The 19,854-nt window shown below is 41.3% G+C and overlaps 2 protein-coding genes across 2 annotated transcripts in view; one reads left to right on the plus strand and one right to left on the minus strand.

The window, feature by feature from the left end:
• Nucleotides 1-16,515, minus strand: part of ND-B22 (NADH dehydrogenase (ubiquinone) B22 subunit) — a 48,279-nt gene extending 31,764 nt beyond the window's left edge. The window contains exon 1 of the mRNA XM_080267240.1: nt 16,381-16,515. Coding sequence (XP_080123366.1) covers nt 16,381-16,478 — 98 coding nt within the window. The 5' untranslated portion in view covers nt 16,479-16,515. The remainder of the gene's footprint in view (nt 1-16,380) is intronic.
• Nucleotides 16,516-17,052: 537 nt separating this feature from the next.
• Nucleotides 17,053-19,854, plus strand: part of LOC145392951 (pyruvate dehydrogenase phosphatase regulatory subunit, mitochondrial-like) — an 865,738-nt gene continuing 862,936 nt past the window's right edge. Inside the window, exon 1 of the mRNA XM_080267241.1 lies at nt 17,053-17,072. The gene's annotated coding sequence lies outside the window, so the exon portion shown is untranslated. The remainder of the gene's footprint in view (nt 17,073-19,854) is intronic.

Below are 19,854 nucleotides of genomic sequence, written 5' to 3' on the forward strand. Positions count from 1 at the left end.
GATTACTGTATGTGCTTCAAGAGCATTTTCACCACTGCCAAAACCTTAAAAAGGTAATGTAATGGCTGAGGTACAGTCACTTTTAATTCCTCATTCTTTGGTTCCTTTTCATTTATTTCATGATTTATGTCCATTATTGGTGTGATTCATTTTTTTTTTTTAATATCAGAATGGAGGAAGGAAAAACAAATGAATAACAAAAATAATAATCCATACACCAGAATATGGTATCCTCTGTTCATAAAATACCTGTAACAGTTAGACTTGAACAGATGTGGGTTGAAATTTGGAGGGAAACAACTCTGAGGAAGCGAGTTCCAGAGAGATGCAGGTCGGGGAACGAAAGAATTCTGACAGGCAGAAGTTCTGCAACATGGCTGTGACATTCCAGTCATGAGCGCTACCAGATGCCCGTGTAGCACGAGAGAAGGCATGGAGAGGTGGCACAATGGATGCAACTTCATCTGAACATTTGCCAAAAAAACATCTGTAAAATAATGCAAGGGAGGCAACATTCCTTCTTACTTGCAGGGGAAGTAGTTTATTTGTAATGGCAGGGTTGTTGATAATTCTAACAGCTTTGTTCTGAATTTTGTCTAGTTGTTCTAATGCAACCTCTCTGCATCCATTCCACAAGAGTGAACAATATTCAAGCTGAGGGCGCACATGACTTTTATAAATTACAGGGTCTTAAATAGATTTAACCCTTAAACCGCGGGCTTGTTTTGCTTTGACTTGCGGCTCCCGCGGGCATATTCACGCTCCGACAGACTCTCTAAAAATATTTGCCAAAAATCAGTTATTAGTCCTAAAATATTAAAATCACATATACTTATGGCACATACCTTCAGCTTTCTCCATGGGTGTTTGTTGAGCCTTCGTCGAGTACCGTAGGACTTGCGGAGACCTCTGAAGTTGGGTAACGAAGTCTCCAATTTACACTTCCCGACAACTCGTAATATGATTACCACAGCCTGATATTATCACTAGAAACACTATTCCATGATTCTCAAATAGTTTGGAATCCATACTCAAAAAAAAAAAAAAAAAACACTGTGAAAGCAATGAAAATTACGAGGGCGTATGACCATTCCACTTCCGATCGTTCGCCGCTACCGTTGTCTATTATTCATAAAAACACTCACAGTTTATATTTCTGTTACTATATAACACATATATATCTACAGTCTTTATCAATGTTTCCTTCAGTAATAGTAGTTTATTGTCACTGTAGGGATTCAATTTCTTTCAGTAAAATACATAGCATTCACTTTCTCGTCCTGTATACAGTACCCTCGCGTCCAGCACGGTAATATTGTCATGCATGGGTCACGTGTTGGACCAAAAACGTGTTGGACTAACAACAGAGCTTATGGGGAAAAATGAATTATGTCAGCAACGCTCGGAAAAGTCACCCTAAATACCTACCATATACCTATACATATATTGATACTATTGTAATTATAATAAATGGTACTGTGCTATGAATGATAACTAACCTTTTAGGATAGTGTTGGTGGGCTTGCTGGGAATGGAAGGTGGTATCCAAGGCTGTAGTCAGTCCTACTGGGTCCCCGGAGGATGGCTGCTGGCGTCACTAGCGGGTAATGGCTGTTGCACCTCCTCAACCTCCCTCATAAATCCTTCGAAATCAAACCTCCCTCATAAATCCTTCGAAATCACACTCAGAATCACTATCTTCATCCACACCCATGGAAGGTCCTGCTTCTGCCTGTCCTAGCCCTGTAATCCTCGGCAAAGTGCATGCTTCTCACACTGTTGCCAGAGCCCCGTCTCGTGACTGTGGAAAGTGATCGCTGTCGCTGACTCGGTAGAGAATAAGGAGAAGCAACTTTGTTTATAAACTGGTACGCACGCCGATGAGAAGGGTTTCAAAACGATTGATATTTATTCTAAAATATTAATATGTATTCAGTGTCAGGCTAAATGTTCAATGCTGTAGTACGATACATTCTCTGTCGAGTCGCCTGGGTTTTGGTCACACTGTTTTCCCCGTCGTATGCTGGGCAGGAATCCATCCAGATGAATTCCAAATGCCCGTGGTATCGTCGGCAATTTTACCAAGTTACCGTTCCGATTTACCATCGTATCCTCGGCAAACCTGGTATGAAGTGCCGTGTGATAGCCTTCGGCTGCCAGGATCTTGTCTTAAGTTTTTTATTATGATCACGTTGGCTTCATTCATGTCGTAGGCCTTGGCAATGTCAACTTTCCTCTCCCCTTTCTTCTTCCTCTCGATGCTTTCTAGCTTGGTGACCTGAGGGAGGTGCCGAAGCTTCTTGGGGTTCTCAGAAGGCTTCCTAGGCATCGTGAGCAGGGTAAAATGCAGTAACAATGGCAGAAAATGTAGCAAGAAAAAAGCACCTTCCAATGCAATTATGCGACTGAGTGGCTCTGTAGCGGGAGAAATGTAAACAAAACATCACGTGACACCAGAAGCGTTTTTAATTGGGCGGCATCACGATCATGTCACGATAGCGGGCGGGGAAGGCTACTTGATTAGAAGTTTTTTATTGGCTATCATCATCATGGGAATGTCCAGTATGACTGTGTTGGACCGGGGGTGATCGTGCTAGAGTGAACTCTGCGGATTTTGCCCACTTCTCGGAGCTCTGTGTGTGTTATGCTAACACACTCGTGTTGCAGTAATTAAATCGTATTAAATAATACTAATTAATTGCCCTCCGTGCTGGACCCGAATCGTGCTGGACTAACGCGTGTTGGACGCAAGGGTACTGTACTACCATTGAGAGTGAATGTCACTTTCACCTTCACTCTCATAACTCATAGTATTCATACACGCTAGAGTGAAACTTTCACTTTCATTACTCCTAGTATATATATTCGTATTCTTATAATACTACTCATTAACGTTTCTATTTACGTTCTCTATTTTATTTACATTATTTACATTTCTATTTTATTTACGCTGTGTTATGCACTGTCACTTGAAGTAACTTATAAAACTATTTTCCACTATTCACTTATATTTACATTCATTGCTTTCAGTTGCTGTTTACACATTAGTAATCCCTCTAATATCCGAACGCCCAATATCCGAACATCCCCACTAACCGGACATAATCCTCCTGGGATCCAATATTCCCAAAATGGGCCAAAAACCGCAAAAAATTTGAAAAAAATCTGACTTTTTTCCCTCCCATAATTTGAAATTCCCGCCTGGCGCCAAACAGCTGTTACACCATGGTCCCTTCACCCCTTCCTTCCTCCCCCTCCCCCCTCCCCTGTCAGGTTGCCATTTGGTATTTTTCATTACCAAGTGTGGGCCAATTTGGTAATGAAAAATTCGTTTGGTAATGAATTAGAATAATGCATTACCAAATGGATTTTTCACATGTATGAGGATACACAGGATGGAGATGGTGGATTGTTTGCTCTCTCTGATTAATCTGCTACCCTACATAGTGTGAAAATAATCAACATGGTGTTAGTTATAAGGAGAGTGATTACATGTATTTCCACTTGTATATATAATTAGTGAAGAATATATGCTAGCTTTACGAATTTGGTAATGAAAAGTTATATTTGACAATGAAAGTTGAGGAGATTGGTAATGTGGCTGTTGCGATCTGGCAACTCTGTTACCCCACCAACATCAACAGTCACAGCTTAACTCCGATGGAGAGCAGATACTCATAACAGTGCAAGCCACAGGTGCTTTGTTTTTGTGAATAAACAGTGAATAAACTGCAATACCTTGCCACTAGAACACATGGGAATTTACAGTGTTGTGCAGTGTTAAGAAATTAGAATTTAGAGTGCAGAGGATTAACTGTGGACTGCAAACTGGCGGTTCAAACCAGTCCAAGAGGAAGGGACTTGTAAGTACCCAGAATGTTTAATATTGTATAAACTCACCTCTAAAACCTCATTTTATGGTTCTTTTGCATTTATTTCAGTCTTTTATGTCCCTTATTGGTGTGATTTGGGTCTTAAATAGGTGCAATGCATGTCCAGAGGGAGTTGTATAGGTGTTTTTCAGACTTAGGGTCCATAAGTACTAGTCCATAAGCTGGGGCCCAATATCCGGACAGGACCACTATCCGGACCTGCCTATGGCTCTATTATGTCGGATATTGGAGGGGTTACTGTATTTACACATTATTTACAATTCCACTTGCACTGTTTTACTCAATAAAAAGATCGTAGTCACTCTCTATCAATTGTCAGCCCTTTACCTCTTTCCACACGAGGTTTAGTAGGGGGTAAAGGTCACAGGGCCCTTTGCATGGGGCTAGAAAGCGGTGGAAGTTAGCAGGAGCAAATCAGACATACTCCCACTTTCAAAGACGACAATGAACTGATAGTAGTGGCTTCCGGACGCCTGGCTAGGGTGAGTGCAATACTACCAACTTCAGCCCTGTGAGACCTGCTAATATATAGCAATGAAATGATTGGCAGGAAACCAAGACAATACATAATAAATTAGGTAGTTCCAGGTGAATGTAAATATCACTTAGGCTTCTCCCTTCCCTCCTTATATGTATATTTATTACGAAAATATATTATACGGCATATTTCAAGGGGAAATAAACAGCGAAAATTAGCGAACGAGTGCACGTGAGGTGTTGTCAGATGATAATTAGCCAATTCCATGTGTATGGCACTATCACTTACCTTATTTCTTTTTTGAATAAATTATTTGGTATAAGAATAGGGCATAGGGCTTATTTCAATGGATGAAATCAGTGGAAAATTCCAGAGAAGATTTACTTAGCATAGAATACAGTGTGGTGGCCTGCAATAATTAGGTAGTTCCAGGTGAATGTAAATATCAATTAGGCTTCTCCCTTCCTTTCTTATATATATTTTTATTACGAAAATAGATTATACGGCATATTTCAAGGGGAAATAAACAGCGAAAATTAGCTAACGAGTGCATGTCAGGTGTTGTCAGGTGATAATTAGCCAATTCCAGGTGTATGGCACTCTCATTTACCTTATTTCTTTCTTGTATATATTATTTGGTATAAGAATAGGGCATAGGGCTTATTTCAATGGATGAAATCAGTGAAAAATTCTAGGAAAGATTTACTTAGCATAGCACGGCCGGGCAGGCGAGAGGATAGAGTAATGGAGGGGAGGTAGGGAGGGGAGTCAAGAACGGGGAGAAATGGCTAAATTGTCAACAATGGATGGGAGTACAGATGAGATTAGGAGTGCTGACTAGTGTTGGACATTGGCAGTACTGATAGATGATACAAGCCACCACTTGAAAGCCCGGACGAATTCAAAATAACACAGAATCACAAAAGTGTCGCCCCGCGGTATGATCCCTTGCTCCCAAGCGTCACGAAAGTAACGTCCTGCGGTTAAGGTGTTAAATAAGTGTTATGCATGTCTGGTAGGGAGTTATTTAGGTGGCTTTCAAAGTTAGGCTGGGTTAGGGTCCTTAAGTACCAGTCCAGCAGGAAGGTGCCCACTTTCCGGATGGGAAAACTTTCCGGACATGCCTTTGGCTCTATTACATCGGATAGTGGAGGGATTACTGTATATGAGTGTGTTCTCCAAAATGATTGGATGAAAAGTTTCGTTTCATTTTGTTTTTGAAGGCTCCAACATGCTTGCATGCGTTGGTCTTGGTCACATAATGGCGGGTCTCCACATTGCACAATCCAGGGCACCCTCCCTGTTCAGTCCCTTAACCCTGAGGTCACACTTAATGACCTCGTCTCACGTCTTACTCGGTCTACCCCTCGCAACCCCACCCCCAACATTAACACCTCTCACCTTCTGCACCCAATTATCATTCCCCATCCTCTCCACATGCCCAAACCACCTCAATCTAACTATCCTCATCACAACACCAATACACTCCAGTCCCATCCTGCCTCTCAACTCCTCCATCGTAAACCCAGCCCCCCCAGGCCTTCCACGCAGGGACGCACTGCACATCCACCAAATCACAGTCATTTCTGTACATTTGAGCCTGCAAATATCCTCTTCCTTTACTGCCCAGGTTTCACTACCATACAACATCACACTCCTAACACACGCTGCATACAAAGACCCCTTAGCACGTAGGGTAAGTCCTCTCAATGTCAGGAGAAGCAAGCGCTCCCTGAACTTCTTCCAACCATTTCTCACCCTAGCCACAGAGATAGCTCCAGCCCCACCTCCAGCACACACCATGTCTCCCAAATAACAAAACTCTTCCACACACTCAAGAGAATCACCAGCAGGTTCAATCCTTTCATGCTTGACAATCTACACCTGCTCTCCCCAACACACCGCACACATAAAATCAGCAGTATCTCGCAGTCTACCTCTGATCCCACTACATCTCTTGTGCACCCATTCATCACAAACACTGCATAAGATGGAATTACTTCCCACACCCTTGCGGCAAACTGCTCATGGCCACTCTCCCTCGTCTTCGACAGTACCGCCACCAACCCTAGATATCATCAATTTTGTTTTATCTGCATTTACCTTTAAGCCCTTGTGCCCCATACCATCTCTCCACTTCCTAAACCTTTCCTCCGCCTCCCTTTCATTCTCTGCAATCAACACCAAATCATCAGCATACAACATTTCCCATGGGAGTCCGTTTCTGAAGTCATATGAGAGGGGTTCAAGTACCATGATAGGCAACAAGGGACTCAAAACTGACCCCTGATGCTCACCAACATTCACGGAAAACTCATCACTCAAATTTCCATTCACTCTTACCTGGGTGCAAGCACCCACTTACAATGGCCATAACCACCCTAACCAGCCACTCCTCCAAGCCAAGCTTTCTCATTGCCCACTTCACCACCTCTCAGGGGACTCTGTCAAAGACCTTTTCCAAAAAAAAAAAAAAAAAAATACAGATCCCTTTTCTTCCCAAAATATTTTTCCTGAAGCTGTCGAACAATGAATAAGGCATCAGTGGTCCCCTTACCTGGCATAAACCCAAACTGCATCTCATCAATATTCACTCTTTCTCTAATCATACCTTCTAGAACTCTCTCCATTACCTTCATTATCTGATTTAAAAGCTTTATACTTCTATAATTTCCTCTTTCCAGGGCATCGCCCTTCCCTTTGTACACATTTACAATTACTCTCTTGAACCAATCATCTGGGACAACACACTAATATATAATCATATTTGTCAGGTCAGTGACTAACCTCACCCCTATATCTCCTGAGGCCTTCAACATTTCGACAGTCACCCCAGACACACTTGCTGCCTTCTCAACCTGCATCCTGCCTATTGCCTCACTCACAATAGCAGCGTCAATCAAAGGCCAAGGGCCAAACACTGGGTCTGCTGGCTCCAAACCTTCCTTGTCCCAGTCAAACTCCTCACTCAATTACCAACTATAATGCTCTCTCAATGCATCTTTAACCCCTCCGTGGCCGAGGGCCCGGAATTTTCCGTGCACACCAGGCTGACGCCGGGGCAATTTTTTGAAGTTTCTAAAATTGATTGTTTTTCTTGCCATATTGAAGAGAACGTTCAGATGCACCTAACAGTGCAAATCCCAGCTTCCTAGATGCATTCTGTGGCTTGCAATGGAGCGCGGAAGTTGCAGAAATATCGGCAACCACTATCCGCCACCGAGAGGCGCTGCCGCAATGCAACTAAGCAGGTGTTGTTTTTTTTTTCCTCCCAAAACAATGCGAATGGTGCTGAAATGTTGTGCATATATAAGATATGATGATATCGAATTATTTCAGTACATAATACGTTGGGAAAGGCTGGAAAAAAAAAAACTTATGAATACTTTTTCACCTTTTTTATATAAAATATGTTTATGGTAGTTTCGAGTTATTTTTTATGTTATCATTGTGCCCATGCCTGGAAAACGGAGTGAAAGGGTTGAATTTTCAGTCCTAAATGAGAAAATTGCACATTCTCCAAGGCTAGGCTCTGCCACGGGAGGTGAAAGTGGAGGGTCAGATCCGATTAGCAATACAGAAGTTGAGTCGCAACTTCGAGTTTCCACACCACGTGCATGGCTAAAAATAGAATCGTAATGCAGTTTTACAACTAAGAATAAGTTTAATTATTACGAATACAGAGACAAAGCACAAATAAATACGTTTACAGACGGGGGAAATGTATTTTTTCCATAATAACACGTTCATCTTTACCATTTTACGTTTATCTTTCTCTATCATATTACTGTACCTTGTTATTTTCGCAATATACGTTGCTGTCTCGTAAACAGGGTGGTTGTGTGTGTTTTGCAAGGGAGGAAAAAGATTGTACTGTCTGTCTGGATCAAGATAATGGGTGTAACTACGTGGTTTTTAGGGATGGCCACGAGCGAAAAAATCGTACAACCACTCATCACGACAGCAGGAGGTGAACTGACAGATGATATGTGAAAGGGTGAAGTGAAGGTCAGTCTCATGTCCCAGATTTTTGTTCACTTCCCAAAAGTTTTCACAGTTTTCTACAAGTTGCACTGCATCTAATGATCCAAACCATTACAGCAAACCTGAGCAAATAGGTAAAGATACCATGACAAAAATGTATTTTTCACTTATTATCATGTCTTTTTTGTTTGTGCCTGTATTACTTCATAATCATAAACAGGTGGTTGTGTGTGCTTTGCAAGAGAGGACAAAGATGATATGTTCTGCCTGGGTCGAGATAATGGGTGTAGTTGTGCTTGTTTAGGCATGGCCAGGAGCGAAAAAATTGAAAATCCACTAATCACAGCAGCAGGCTCTGAACTGTTTGATGGGGTGTATGGGAGTGTAATGTAGGTCAGTCTGAAGACTTTCAGTATGTTCGTTCACTTCCCAAAAATTTTTGCAGTTTTTTATAGGCTGCGCTCAAACGATGCCTGCGGCCATTTATTGGCTAAATGTCATTCGACGCCGGCGGCCACCGAGGAGTTAATATCCCCACTGTTCACCACTACCCTTCCTTCATCATTCTTCACATACTGCTCACCTACAATATCCCGATTATCCCTCTTCATCTGATCCGCCACCTTGAATATCATATTTTTCCCTTCCCCATGATTTAGGTTATCAAGTAAAAGTCTCTGTGACTCAGACTTCGCCCTGTATACCTCTCTTCTAACCCTACGCTTGGCAGCTAAGTATTCATCCTTGTTACCACCCTTCTTTCATTCCCGGAACAGCCTTCTTTTCTCCCTAACTGCAGCTTCTACACCCTCATCCCACCACCATGTTACTTTATGTCTTGGTGGGTCTCTTGTCCAACCGCATATTACATCACTACTAACTCTCAAGAGGTTGTTCTTGAGAGCTCTGTACTGTTCATTAATGCCTCTGTCTACGGCTCCCTGTTCAGTCACCACTCTCCTCATCTCGTTGTAGAAGACATCCCTTACTACCTGGTTTTCCAGCTTCCATATTTTCCTCCTAGGTACATAGGTCCTCTTTTTCATCATTCATTCTTTAAGCACCATATCACAAATCAATAGTTTGTGCTGCTGCACACACTCCTTGCTTCCTATAACTTTAACATCCCTCAGTAACCCCCTATCAGCCCTCCTAACCAGAAAATAATCTATCTGACTGCTATTTCCCCCAGACTCGTACGTAATTAACCTACACTCTCTTTTCCTAAAATGTGTGTTGCATACAATAATGTTCGTTGCCTCCCCAAACTCGAATATCCTTTCCCCTTCCGCATTCCTTATACCATAAATGTGTACAAGGGGATGGGTGATGACCTGGAAAGAGGAAATTACAGAGACATAAATCTTTTGAACCAGATGATGAAGGTAATGGAGAGAGTTCTACAAGGTATGATTAAAGGAGTGAATACTGAGCTCATGCCAGAGAAATGGACAACTGATGCCATAATCAATGTCTGACAGCTTCTGGAAAACTATATAGGAAAGAAAAGGGACCAGTACTTTGTTTTTGTTGATTTGGAGATGGCCTTTGACAGAGTCCCTAGGAAGATAGTGAAGTGGACAATGAGAAAGCTTGGGGATGAGGAGCGGCTGGTTAGAGTGGTTCTGGCTATGTATGTGGGTGCTCGCTCCCAGGTGAGAGTGAATGGAGAGTTGAGCGATGAGTTTTCTGTGAATGTTGGTGTGCATCAGAGTATGTCTTGAGCCCCTTGTTGTTTATCATGGTGCTTGAAGCCCTCTCAAGTGACTTCAGAAATGGACTCTCGTGAGAGATGTAAGCCGATGGTTTGGTGCAGATTGCAGAGAATGAAAGGGAGACAGAGGAAAGATTTAGGATGTGGAGAGCTGGTATGGGGCACAATGGCTTGACACTAAATGCTGATTAAACAAAGGTGATGGGGTTGGTGGCAATACTATCAAAGAAGAGGGAGAGTGGTTATGTGCAGTTTGCCACAAGTGCATGGGAAGTAATTCCATCTTGTGCAGTGTTTGTGATAAGTGGGTGCATAAGTGATGTTGTGATATTAGAGGTAGACTGCAAGATAATGATGTCATGTGTGCCGTGTGTCGGGGACAGCATGTCAAGATTGGCAGGTATGAAAGGACCAGGACTGATCTTACTGGAGTCTCTCAAGTGTGTGGATGAGTTTATTTTTTTAACTTAGGAGACATGTTATGTGCTGGAGGTGGGGCTAGCTCTGTGGTTAGAGTGATGAGTGGCTGGAAGAAGTTTAGGGAGCTGTTGCTGTTCCTGACACTGAGAGGGCTCTCCCTCCATGCCTAGGATATCAATGTATGTGTTTGTTTCATTTGGTTTTATTTTTGAAGTTCCAACATGCTCGCATGCTTCGGCCTTGGTCACCTGATGGTGGCTCTCCATGCTGTTCGATCTCTGGCAGCTTCCCTATTCTGTCTCTTATCCCTCATCACGACACCAATACACTCCAGTCCCATCCTACTTCTCAACTCTTCCATTGTAAACCCAGTCCCCCCCAGGCCTCACACTCAGGGACACACTGCACATCCACCTAACCACTGCCATTTCTGCAGGTTTGAGCCTGCAAACATATGCGGCATCTGTTAAAAGTGAAATGCTGTTTGGTAGTAAGACCTGGGCAGTAAAGGAAGAGGATATTAGCAGGCTCAAACATAAGGAAATGACAATGATTAGGTGGAAGTGTAGTGCATCCTTGAATGCAATGCCTTGGGGGGCTAGCTTTATGATGGGGAAGTTAAGAGGAAGGATGGGACTGGAGTGTATTGGTGTTGTGATGAGGAGAGGTAGACTGAGATGGTGTGGGCATGTGGAGAGGTTGAGGGATGACAATTACGTGCAGAAAGGGAGAAGTGTTATACAGTATATTGGGGGGTAGGGCTGCGAGAGGCAGACCGAAAAAAAACCTGGGATGAAGTCAAAGAGTGTGACCTCAGGGATAAGGGACTGAATGGCAAAACTGTCGAGCAGCATGGAGAGCTCCCATTAGGTAATAAAGGCCAGTGCATGCGAGCATGTTGGAGCCTTTATAGCCCAAACGAAACACCCGCCTTTCGGAAATTTTATTAGCAGGGTGTGTGCGTGCGTGTGAGAGAGAGAGAGAGAGAGAGAGAGAGAGAGAGAGAGAGAGAGAGAGAGAGAGAAGCATCAGTTACAAGGAAAACTCAGCATCTCGATCTTGCTGTCCATACTGAGTAGATGCCCGTAGTTTTTATTTGTTTGGGAACGCACATCCAATTTCCAATCATTCTAGTGTGGGTAAGATCCTACTGAGGTTTCTTTTAAACCACTTTACAGTCCGGTCTCGTTATGTGATAAGGTTGCATCAGTTAAAGATCTATAGCATTGCAGGGCTGATATATTATTCTAACCTAACCTAACCAATCAAACCTGGTAAATTTTTACAAAGTGGACAATACACCTCCCAGGTAGTGCAATATATTTTTCTGGCAGTTACTGATGCGATTTGAATGTTTCTGACCTTCATTTTTGTTAGAAATGCCTCATTTTCCCTCTTTTCCAATCATGAACTTTGATTGGACATGTAGGTGAAATCAAGCATTTTCCAAAAAAAATGAAGTAAAAAACAACTGAACTTACATCAAAAACCACCAGAAAAATATAATCCACCACCCGTTAACGTAACCGAAAAGACCAAACCAAACGAAACAAACCTAACGTAACCTCACCGAACACAATAAAACTAACCAAACCTACCCCAACATACCTAACCTATCCTAGGGGAATATGTTAACATAACCTCACCAAACACACTAAACCTAACCCAACATACCTAACCTATCCTAGGAGAATACGTTAACGTAACCTCACCAAACACACTAAACCTAACTCAACATACCCAACCTATCCTAGGGGAATACGTTAACGTAACCTCACCAAACATACTAAACCTGACCAAACCTACCCCAACATACCCAACCTATCCTAGGGGAATACGTTAACGTAACCTCACCAAACATGCTAAACCTAACCAAACCTAACCCAACATACCCAACCTATCCTAGGGGAATACGTTAACGTAACCTCACCAAACATACTAAACCTATCCTAGGGGAATACGTTAACGTAACCTCACCAAACATACTAAACCTAACCAAACCTACCCCAACATACCTAACCTATCCTAGGGGAATACATTAACGCAACCTCGCCAAACACACTAAACCTAACCAAACCTTCCCCAACATACCGGTACCTAACCTATCCTAGGGGAATACATTAACGTAACCTCACCCAACACACTAAACCTAACCAAACCTACCCCAACCTACCTAATCTATCCTAGGGGAATACATTACGTAACCTCACCAAACACAGTAAACCTAACCAAACCTACCCCAACATACCTAACCTATCCTAGGGGAACCTCACCAAACACAGTAAACCTAACCAAACCTACCCCAACATACCTAACCTATCCTAGGGGAATACATTAACGTAACCTCGCCCAACACACTAACCCTAACCAAACCTACCCCAACATACCTAATCTATCCTAGGGGAATACATTAACGTAACCTCACCAAACACAGTAAACCTAACCAACCCTACCCCAACATACCTAATCTATCCTAGGGGAATACGTTAATGTAACCTCACCAAACACACTAACCCTAACCAAACCTACCGTAAACTGGGGTGAATTCGGACTCGGGGCGAATTTGGATATTGTTGCAATTAACAGTTGTTTAAATTAATTAATAATTAATGAATAAACATATTAGAAATCTGTTTCCTCCCAATTGTTTGTAATTCTTTACTGTACTTTCGAGTATAAAGATACAGTACTTAATATATCACGTGACACATACCAAATATATACTAAAAAGCAACCATATGTAAAAAGAATAAAATTTGTAATATTGGCAAACTTTCTTTGGCAGAAATGTTAATGAATAGATGCAGGAAAATCTTTGGTGCCCGGATGTACTTTCATGCGTAGTGTGAAAGTGCAAAGTAAGTAATTGGCGTTATCTTCTCAATTAATCTCTTAACTGGGCATTTAATGAAATATTTAAAATTTTAATGCAAATTGGAGTCAGTTCGGACATGGGGTGAATTCGGACAGGGGGAGTATGAACGAAAAAGTAACACTTTTTACAATGTACAATTGTTTATAATTTGCCAGATGTGGATACTGTGTGTAATTGGGTTCATATGTATCATTTACAGGTATACTCTTGAGCTTTTATGGTACTACCTGTTTAAACAAGGTCACCCAATGACTCGAACATTTAAGAAAAGAACTGGTGGAGATCAAGGTCCTTATCGTAGTGAAAAAGACAAGCAAAAAACTGGTAAATCCAAATAATCATGTTAAATATCACCTGTAACTTATAATCCATCAGTCTTCCAAAAACGAAATTATTAGTCAAGAAATGGTTGTTCCATATACAGTACTAAGGTTTGTAGCTAGATTTATCTTATCTACATGTGTTCTAATATGTTTTATTTAAACCATGGAAAAAAATAAAATTGCTGTTGTGTTCATATCTCATTGTAGTCATTAGCTTATTTTGTCAGGGAGTGGCATTATTTTTGTACTGGGAAGAACATTTTTTTAAAAGCCCCAGAGCGTCCGAAATGGCCCCACATATGGCCGAGACTAAACTGGGAACCCAGGGTAGTCATATGCATTCATTTTCTATTTATGTACGAATTTATACAGTGTGTCCGAATTCACCAAAGTTTGAGTACAAATTCGGACACCCATTAATATATTTGCTATAATTATATATGAAACATTTTAAATTTTGTACTGCTATGATTTGATACCCTAGTGGACCAGCTCAACATACAGTACTTAAGATCTTGGACTGAATTAAAAACTAGATTACATGGCACAAAAAAATGAAAAAATCGTCCGAATTCACCCCAGTTTACGGTACCCCAACATACCTAACCTATCCTAGGGGAATGCTTACCCTAGAGATACGATTGTCCAGGACGAGGGTCGTCTGGCAATAACGTCATGGTTCCAGAACCTTTGAATCCAGTGGTTTATGAACAATATAATATGCCAAGCCAGAAGGTGTGTGTTGTCCAAAAACATTCCTTTGTAGTCAGAAACACAAAAACTACACTGTACCTGTTTCTGGGTTTTTGCATACTTTTTGTACCGACCACAGTAACACTGAGATCTGTTTTTTCTAATTTATATGGTTCCTGACAGTCTGGGCAATAAATTCCCGAAGGTAATACACCGTGTCTTCTAAGAACCTCAATAGCCTCCTCAGATTCCGAGTGGAAACACTTAATCATTCATTTTTCATTCATTGCCAGACGCCATGTATCCCAAACGGGGTGGCCAAGGGCTTAGAGTTAATTGTTTTACAGGGAGGGGCACTAATCCTCCACCAACCCCACTTGACACGTAGGGATGAACACTTAATCACACGTAAATAATCAATATCACACCCGGGACACACAGCACGTCTTTCTTCTTCAGAGGCCATGGCGAGAAGGATTTGAATTTTCCATCCGGAATGAATCAAAGACTGCGCTTCAAATTCATTGGTAGAATACCATCACGTGACCTAAAGCAGGCCAATGAGTGGGTGATACAGACCTACGAGATGCATGTGCAGTCGAAGGGAAGAGACACACGTACAAATGCATGCACTTTTTACCCAGAGTGGCTGAGTGAAGATCCAAGGTAGGTTTTTTGAAAATTTTAAATTAAATTCATTATCTCTGAAAATATCAATTTCCGAATGCGGTTCATTATGATCCTTAGGGACTATACTGTATGTTAATGGTGCTAAAATTCCCAAACTGTGTATTATCCACTTGTAAAATAATACCCCAAACCTAACCTTGTTTAAGGCTGTGATGTATTAACTGAGCTAACCTTAATTTGCAATGAATTTGTAAAACCCACAGTCACAACTCGGACATCTGCACTGGACGGTTGCCACAGCTAGACTAAATTCAAATTCATATGAAGGGCCTCCCTTTCCTATTTAAGGAAATTAGGTTTGAAATCACTGGCCTAAAACAGAGGAAATTGTAAGGAGGTCGCTCATTAGCCATAGTCCATGATTCATTCAAAATGACCGCCCTTCACATCAGGTTGTTTATTGGCCGCCGCTCAAGGCCAGTAAAGCGCGGTGGAAACTAACGTAAGGATGCACTCAACTCATCAGATCTAGCCACAACAAAGACCAGCTTCCGACTAAAAATTCAGAGAAAAAAAAATCTGTATTGTCATTATTACTGAGCTGCGGTGGTAACTCTGCAACTGCGGTGGTAACTCTGCTACTCAAAGGTATTGTCACTGAGAGAAGTATCCATTGGCGAACAGAAAAATAATGAATTATGTTTGGGGTTGAAACAATAATAGAACCAAAGAAATAACTGCTTTGTGGTGATCTTGTTTCCCTTTGTTTTTAATCTACTGTATATTGTATTTTGTTTTCCTGGTGCACATTTCCTGGATATAACAGCGGACATTTAATATAAGTTTCGCAATTGTATTGGTATTATTAAGGTTCTTCTCCATTTCAGTGTGTTTGGTTATCACTGGTTAGGCTTGGTTAGACTGGGTTGGGTTAGGTTGAGTTACTTTTGGTCAGGTTAGGATAGACTGCTTTGCTAGGTTACCTGGTAAATTAGGTTAGGTGAGGATACATTGAATATATAAGGTTAGGCTAGTACAATAGAAAAAATAAATTTCAGCTGATTCAATATACTTTAGGTCTGCCACTAGGCTTGAAAAATAAACAAGAATGATTCGGAATGAGCACTGATAATGTAAGAATCAAAAGTAATTTACCATAAAAAGGGATTTAAAAATACAGACAACAACCTGGGAGAGGGGGAAACGAATTGGTATGGTATTCTGCTGCTTAAACTAAACCGTATGCTTACCAATTATTTAATGAATACTGTACATGGAAATTATGCTACAACGGAAGATTCAACCGGAATGAAAGTAAATCTTTGCAAAAATATTACTCGTGTTGTATAAAATGCTGGACAGATTCTTACCGTCTATCATACCATGCCTCAATATTCCTGAGCGCTCTCTTGTACAAAGAGCAAACTTTACGGGTATGGGTAACAACCTCCGTCTGCAGGAACGACATCTTGGTCAGTTGCGTCCGAATTCATCCACACTTGCTGCTGGCACGAACTTCATAAAGTTCTTCAGAGGAAAAACAACTCACAATTATTTGCCAATTTTAAAAAAAATAAAACACAAAAATCAAAAGATATTGTCATGTGGAAAATTTATTCATTAACGAAACAGCTATATGAATAACCACACATTGAATGTTTTAAAATGGATTTTATAATCTTTGTTTATTTATAATATGACACCTTAAACGATTAATATATTTATAGACCTATTATGTAAATTAAGATTTTTGTGGAATACGACAGTGAGGAATTTTTCACCGTTAAACAGGATGTGCCATTGTTTTTGTTTTGGTGCGAAGAACAATCCTCTACTTGGGTCCTCTTCTCGTTGTGTATTTTAGCTCCTGTCTAGAAGGAGGATCCCGGCTCAATCGCCAGGTGCCTTAGGGACGAGAAGTCGACCTTAAATCACCTAGCATAACACTTCTACTTCTTCAGAGTCGTTTTAAAACATACCCAGGATGTTGTAATACCAACGAAAATTAATGAAGACAGCTATGGATGACGCTAGAATATAATTCAAAGTCGACTACAGCAAGGTAGAAATACGTTAATTATTGGCTAAAAGTGCAACTTATAAATGATATCCAAAGCCTATTCTATTAAATGAACACAGACTTTGATAGATCCCCCTGAAATATAATGATTAAAGTATGAATTAATCAATAATAAGTATATTTATAGAATGACGGGGAATCGTCCAGGGTGCGAATTGTCATGACGGGGAATTGTCCATGATTTGACGGCGAATTGACTTGAATCAAGGTCATAACTTACCATAGAGTGTGTTATACGTGGTGGAGTGTTCAGTATCTCTTGTGTGGAGGGGATTTGTGTGTGTGTGTATGTGGTGGTGAATAATGGAGGTGGAGAGTGAAGAAGGGGTAAATTTTTACGAGTGGACAATACACCCCGCAGGTAGTGCAATATATTTTTCTGGTAGTTTTTGATGCGATTCGAATGTTTTTGACCTTCATTTTTGTCGGAAATGCCTCATTACCCCTCTTTTCCAATCATGAACTTTGATTGGACAAGTAGGTGAAATCAAGCATTTTCTGAAAAAAATGAAGTAAAAAACAACTCAAATCACATCAGAATCCACCAGAAAAATATACTGCACCACTGGGTAACATAACGGAACAGACGAAACTTAACCAAACAGACATAACGTAACCTTACCAAATGCACTAAACCTAACAAACCGTAACCCAGCATACCTAACCTATCCTAGGAGAATACGTAACGTAACCTCACCCAACACACTAAATCTGACCAAACCTACCCCAACATACCTAACATATACTAGGAGAATATGTAACGTAACCTCACCCAACACAGTAAACCTAACCAAACCTACCCCAACCTACCTAATCTATCCTAGGGGAATATGTTACGTAACCTCACCAAACACAGTAAACCTAACCCAATATACCTAACCTATCCTAGGGGAACGCTTACCCTAGAGATACGATTGTCCAGGACGAGGGTCGTCTGGCAATAACGTCGTGGTTCCAGAACCTTTGAATCCAGTGGTTTATGAACAATATAATTTTTCAAGCCAGAAGGTGTGTGTTGTCAAGAAAAGTTCCTTTGCAGTTAGAAACAAAAACTACACTACCCGTTTCTTGGTTTTTGCGTACTTTTTGTACCTATCACAGTACCACTGATGTCTGTCTTTTCAAAATTTACAAGGTTCCTGACAGTCTGGGCAATAAACTTCCGAAGGTAATACACCATGTCCTCCTCAGATTTCGAGTGGGAACGCATTATCACTCGTAAATAATCAATATCACATCAGGTACACACAGCATGTCTTTCTTCTTCAGAGGCCATAGCGAGAAGGATTCGAATTTTCCATCCACATTGAATCAAAAAGCGCAATTTAAAATTATTGGCCAAATTCCATCACGTGGCCTAAAGTAGGCATACGAGTGGGTGATACAAACCTACGAGATGCATGCACAGTCGAAGGGAAGAGAAACAAACGTACGAACACATGCATTTTTTACCTGGAGTGGCCGAGTGAAGATCCAAGGTAGGTTTATTTGGGAATTTTAAATTAAATTCATTATCTCTGAAAATATCAATTTCCGAATGGAGTAATGGGGGTTCTTTGTGATCCTTAGGGACAATACTATACGTAAATGGTGCTAAAATTCCAAAACTGCATATTGTCCACTTTTAAAATACAGTAATCACTCCAATATCCGACGTAATAGAGCCAGTGGTAGGTCCGGTTATTGGTTTTGTCCGGATATTGGGCCCCAGCTTATGGACTTGTACTTATGGACCCTAACTCAGAGAAACACCTATACAACTCCTTCTGGACATGCATAGCACTTATTTAACACCCAAATCACATCAATAAGGCACATAAATGACTGAAATAAATGCAAAAGAAACATAAAACGAGGGTGTAGAAGTATGTTCATACATTAATAAACATTCTGGTACTTATGGACCCTAACCTAGCCTAACTCAGAAAAACACATTCCTACTGCACATGCATGAGGTAAGTATAGTATGGAAAAAAGCACAGTATGAAACATTCTGGTAAGTATAGTATGGAAAAAAGTACAGTATGAAACATTCTGCCTACTTACAGCAAGTCCCTGGCCACCTCGATGAATAACCGCCTCCTCTCGGACTCTGACAGTAAGAACGATTTCCTGAAGCACTTGCAGTACACTCTTCCTGAAGTCTTGCACTGAACTTAGTCAATAACACACACAAGTCCGTTCTCTTCACGGTGTTCACTTTAGTCCAAATAATGTTCCAGTTAAATTTAGTGTTGCACATTAACTTTTCCCAATCTTTTCAAAATTTCCAAAGCCAAAACAAAGAAGTTTATTTATGTTAAATTTAGTTTCCACTGAGTCTTTTCTCTCAACTCGAAAACCTTAACACAACACACCGTTTTTTTCACTGCACAACACTCAAAATTCCCGTGTGGTCTAGTGGAGAAGTTCTTGCTGTTTATTCACTGTCAGAGTCCGAGAGTATCACTGGCAGGCGACCAAGGGGTGCATCGCTGGGTCGTGGTGATGGCGTACCCACTGCAGAGGACTCTGAGGAAAGCCGCAAACTCACGTCGAGCGGTGACTCCACCGTGGCTGATGTGCTGGGCTGTGGCTCGGAGCATGAGGGCCTGTCTTGGGGAGGCAACGGAGTGGAGCCAGGGCTTGGCACAGCGGGGGTCACGGGCCTGAAAAAACTGTCAATCATTGACTGACGCAAGGACTGACGATTCTGGCGATTGATGATGCGCTGCCTGAAAGCACGCATTTCCTCCACGAGTCCCAAGGGCCCCATCTCCCTGTC

Source organism: Coenobita brevimanus, chromosome 23 (genome assembly GCF_032717465.1).
Source record: "Coenobita brevimanus isolate Jiangsu-jjx chromosome 23, ASM3271746v2, whole genome shotgun sequence".
Classification (NCBI taxonomy): Eukaryota; Metazoa; Arthropoda; class Malacostraca; order Decapoda; family Coenobitidae; genus Coenobita; species Coenobita brevimanus.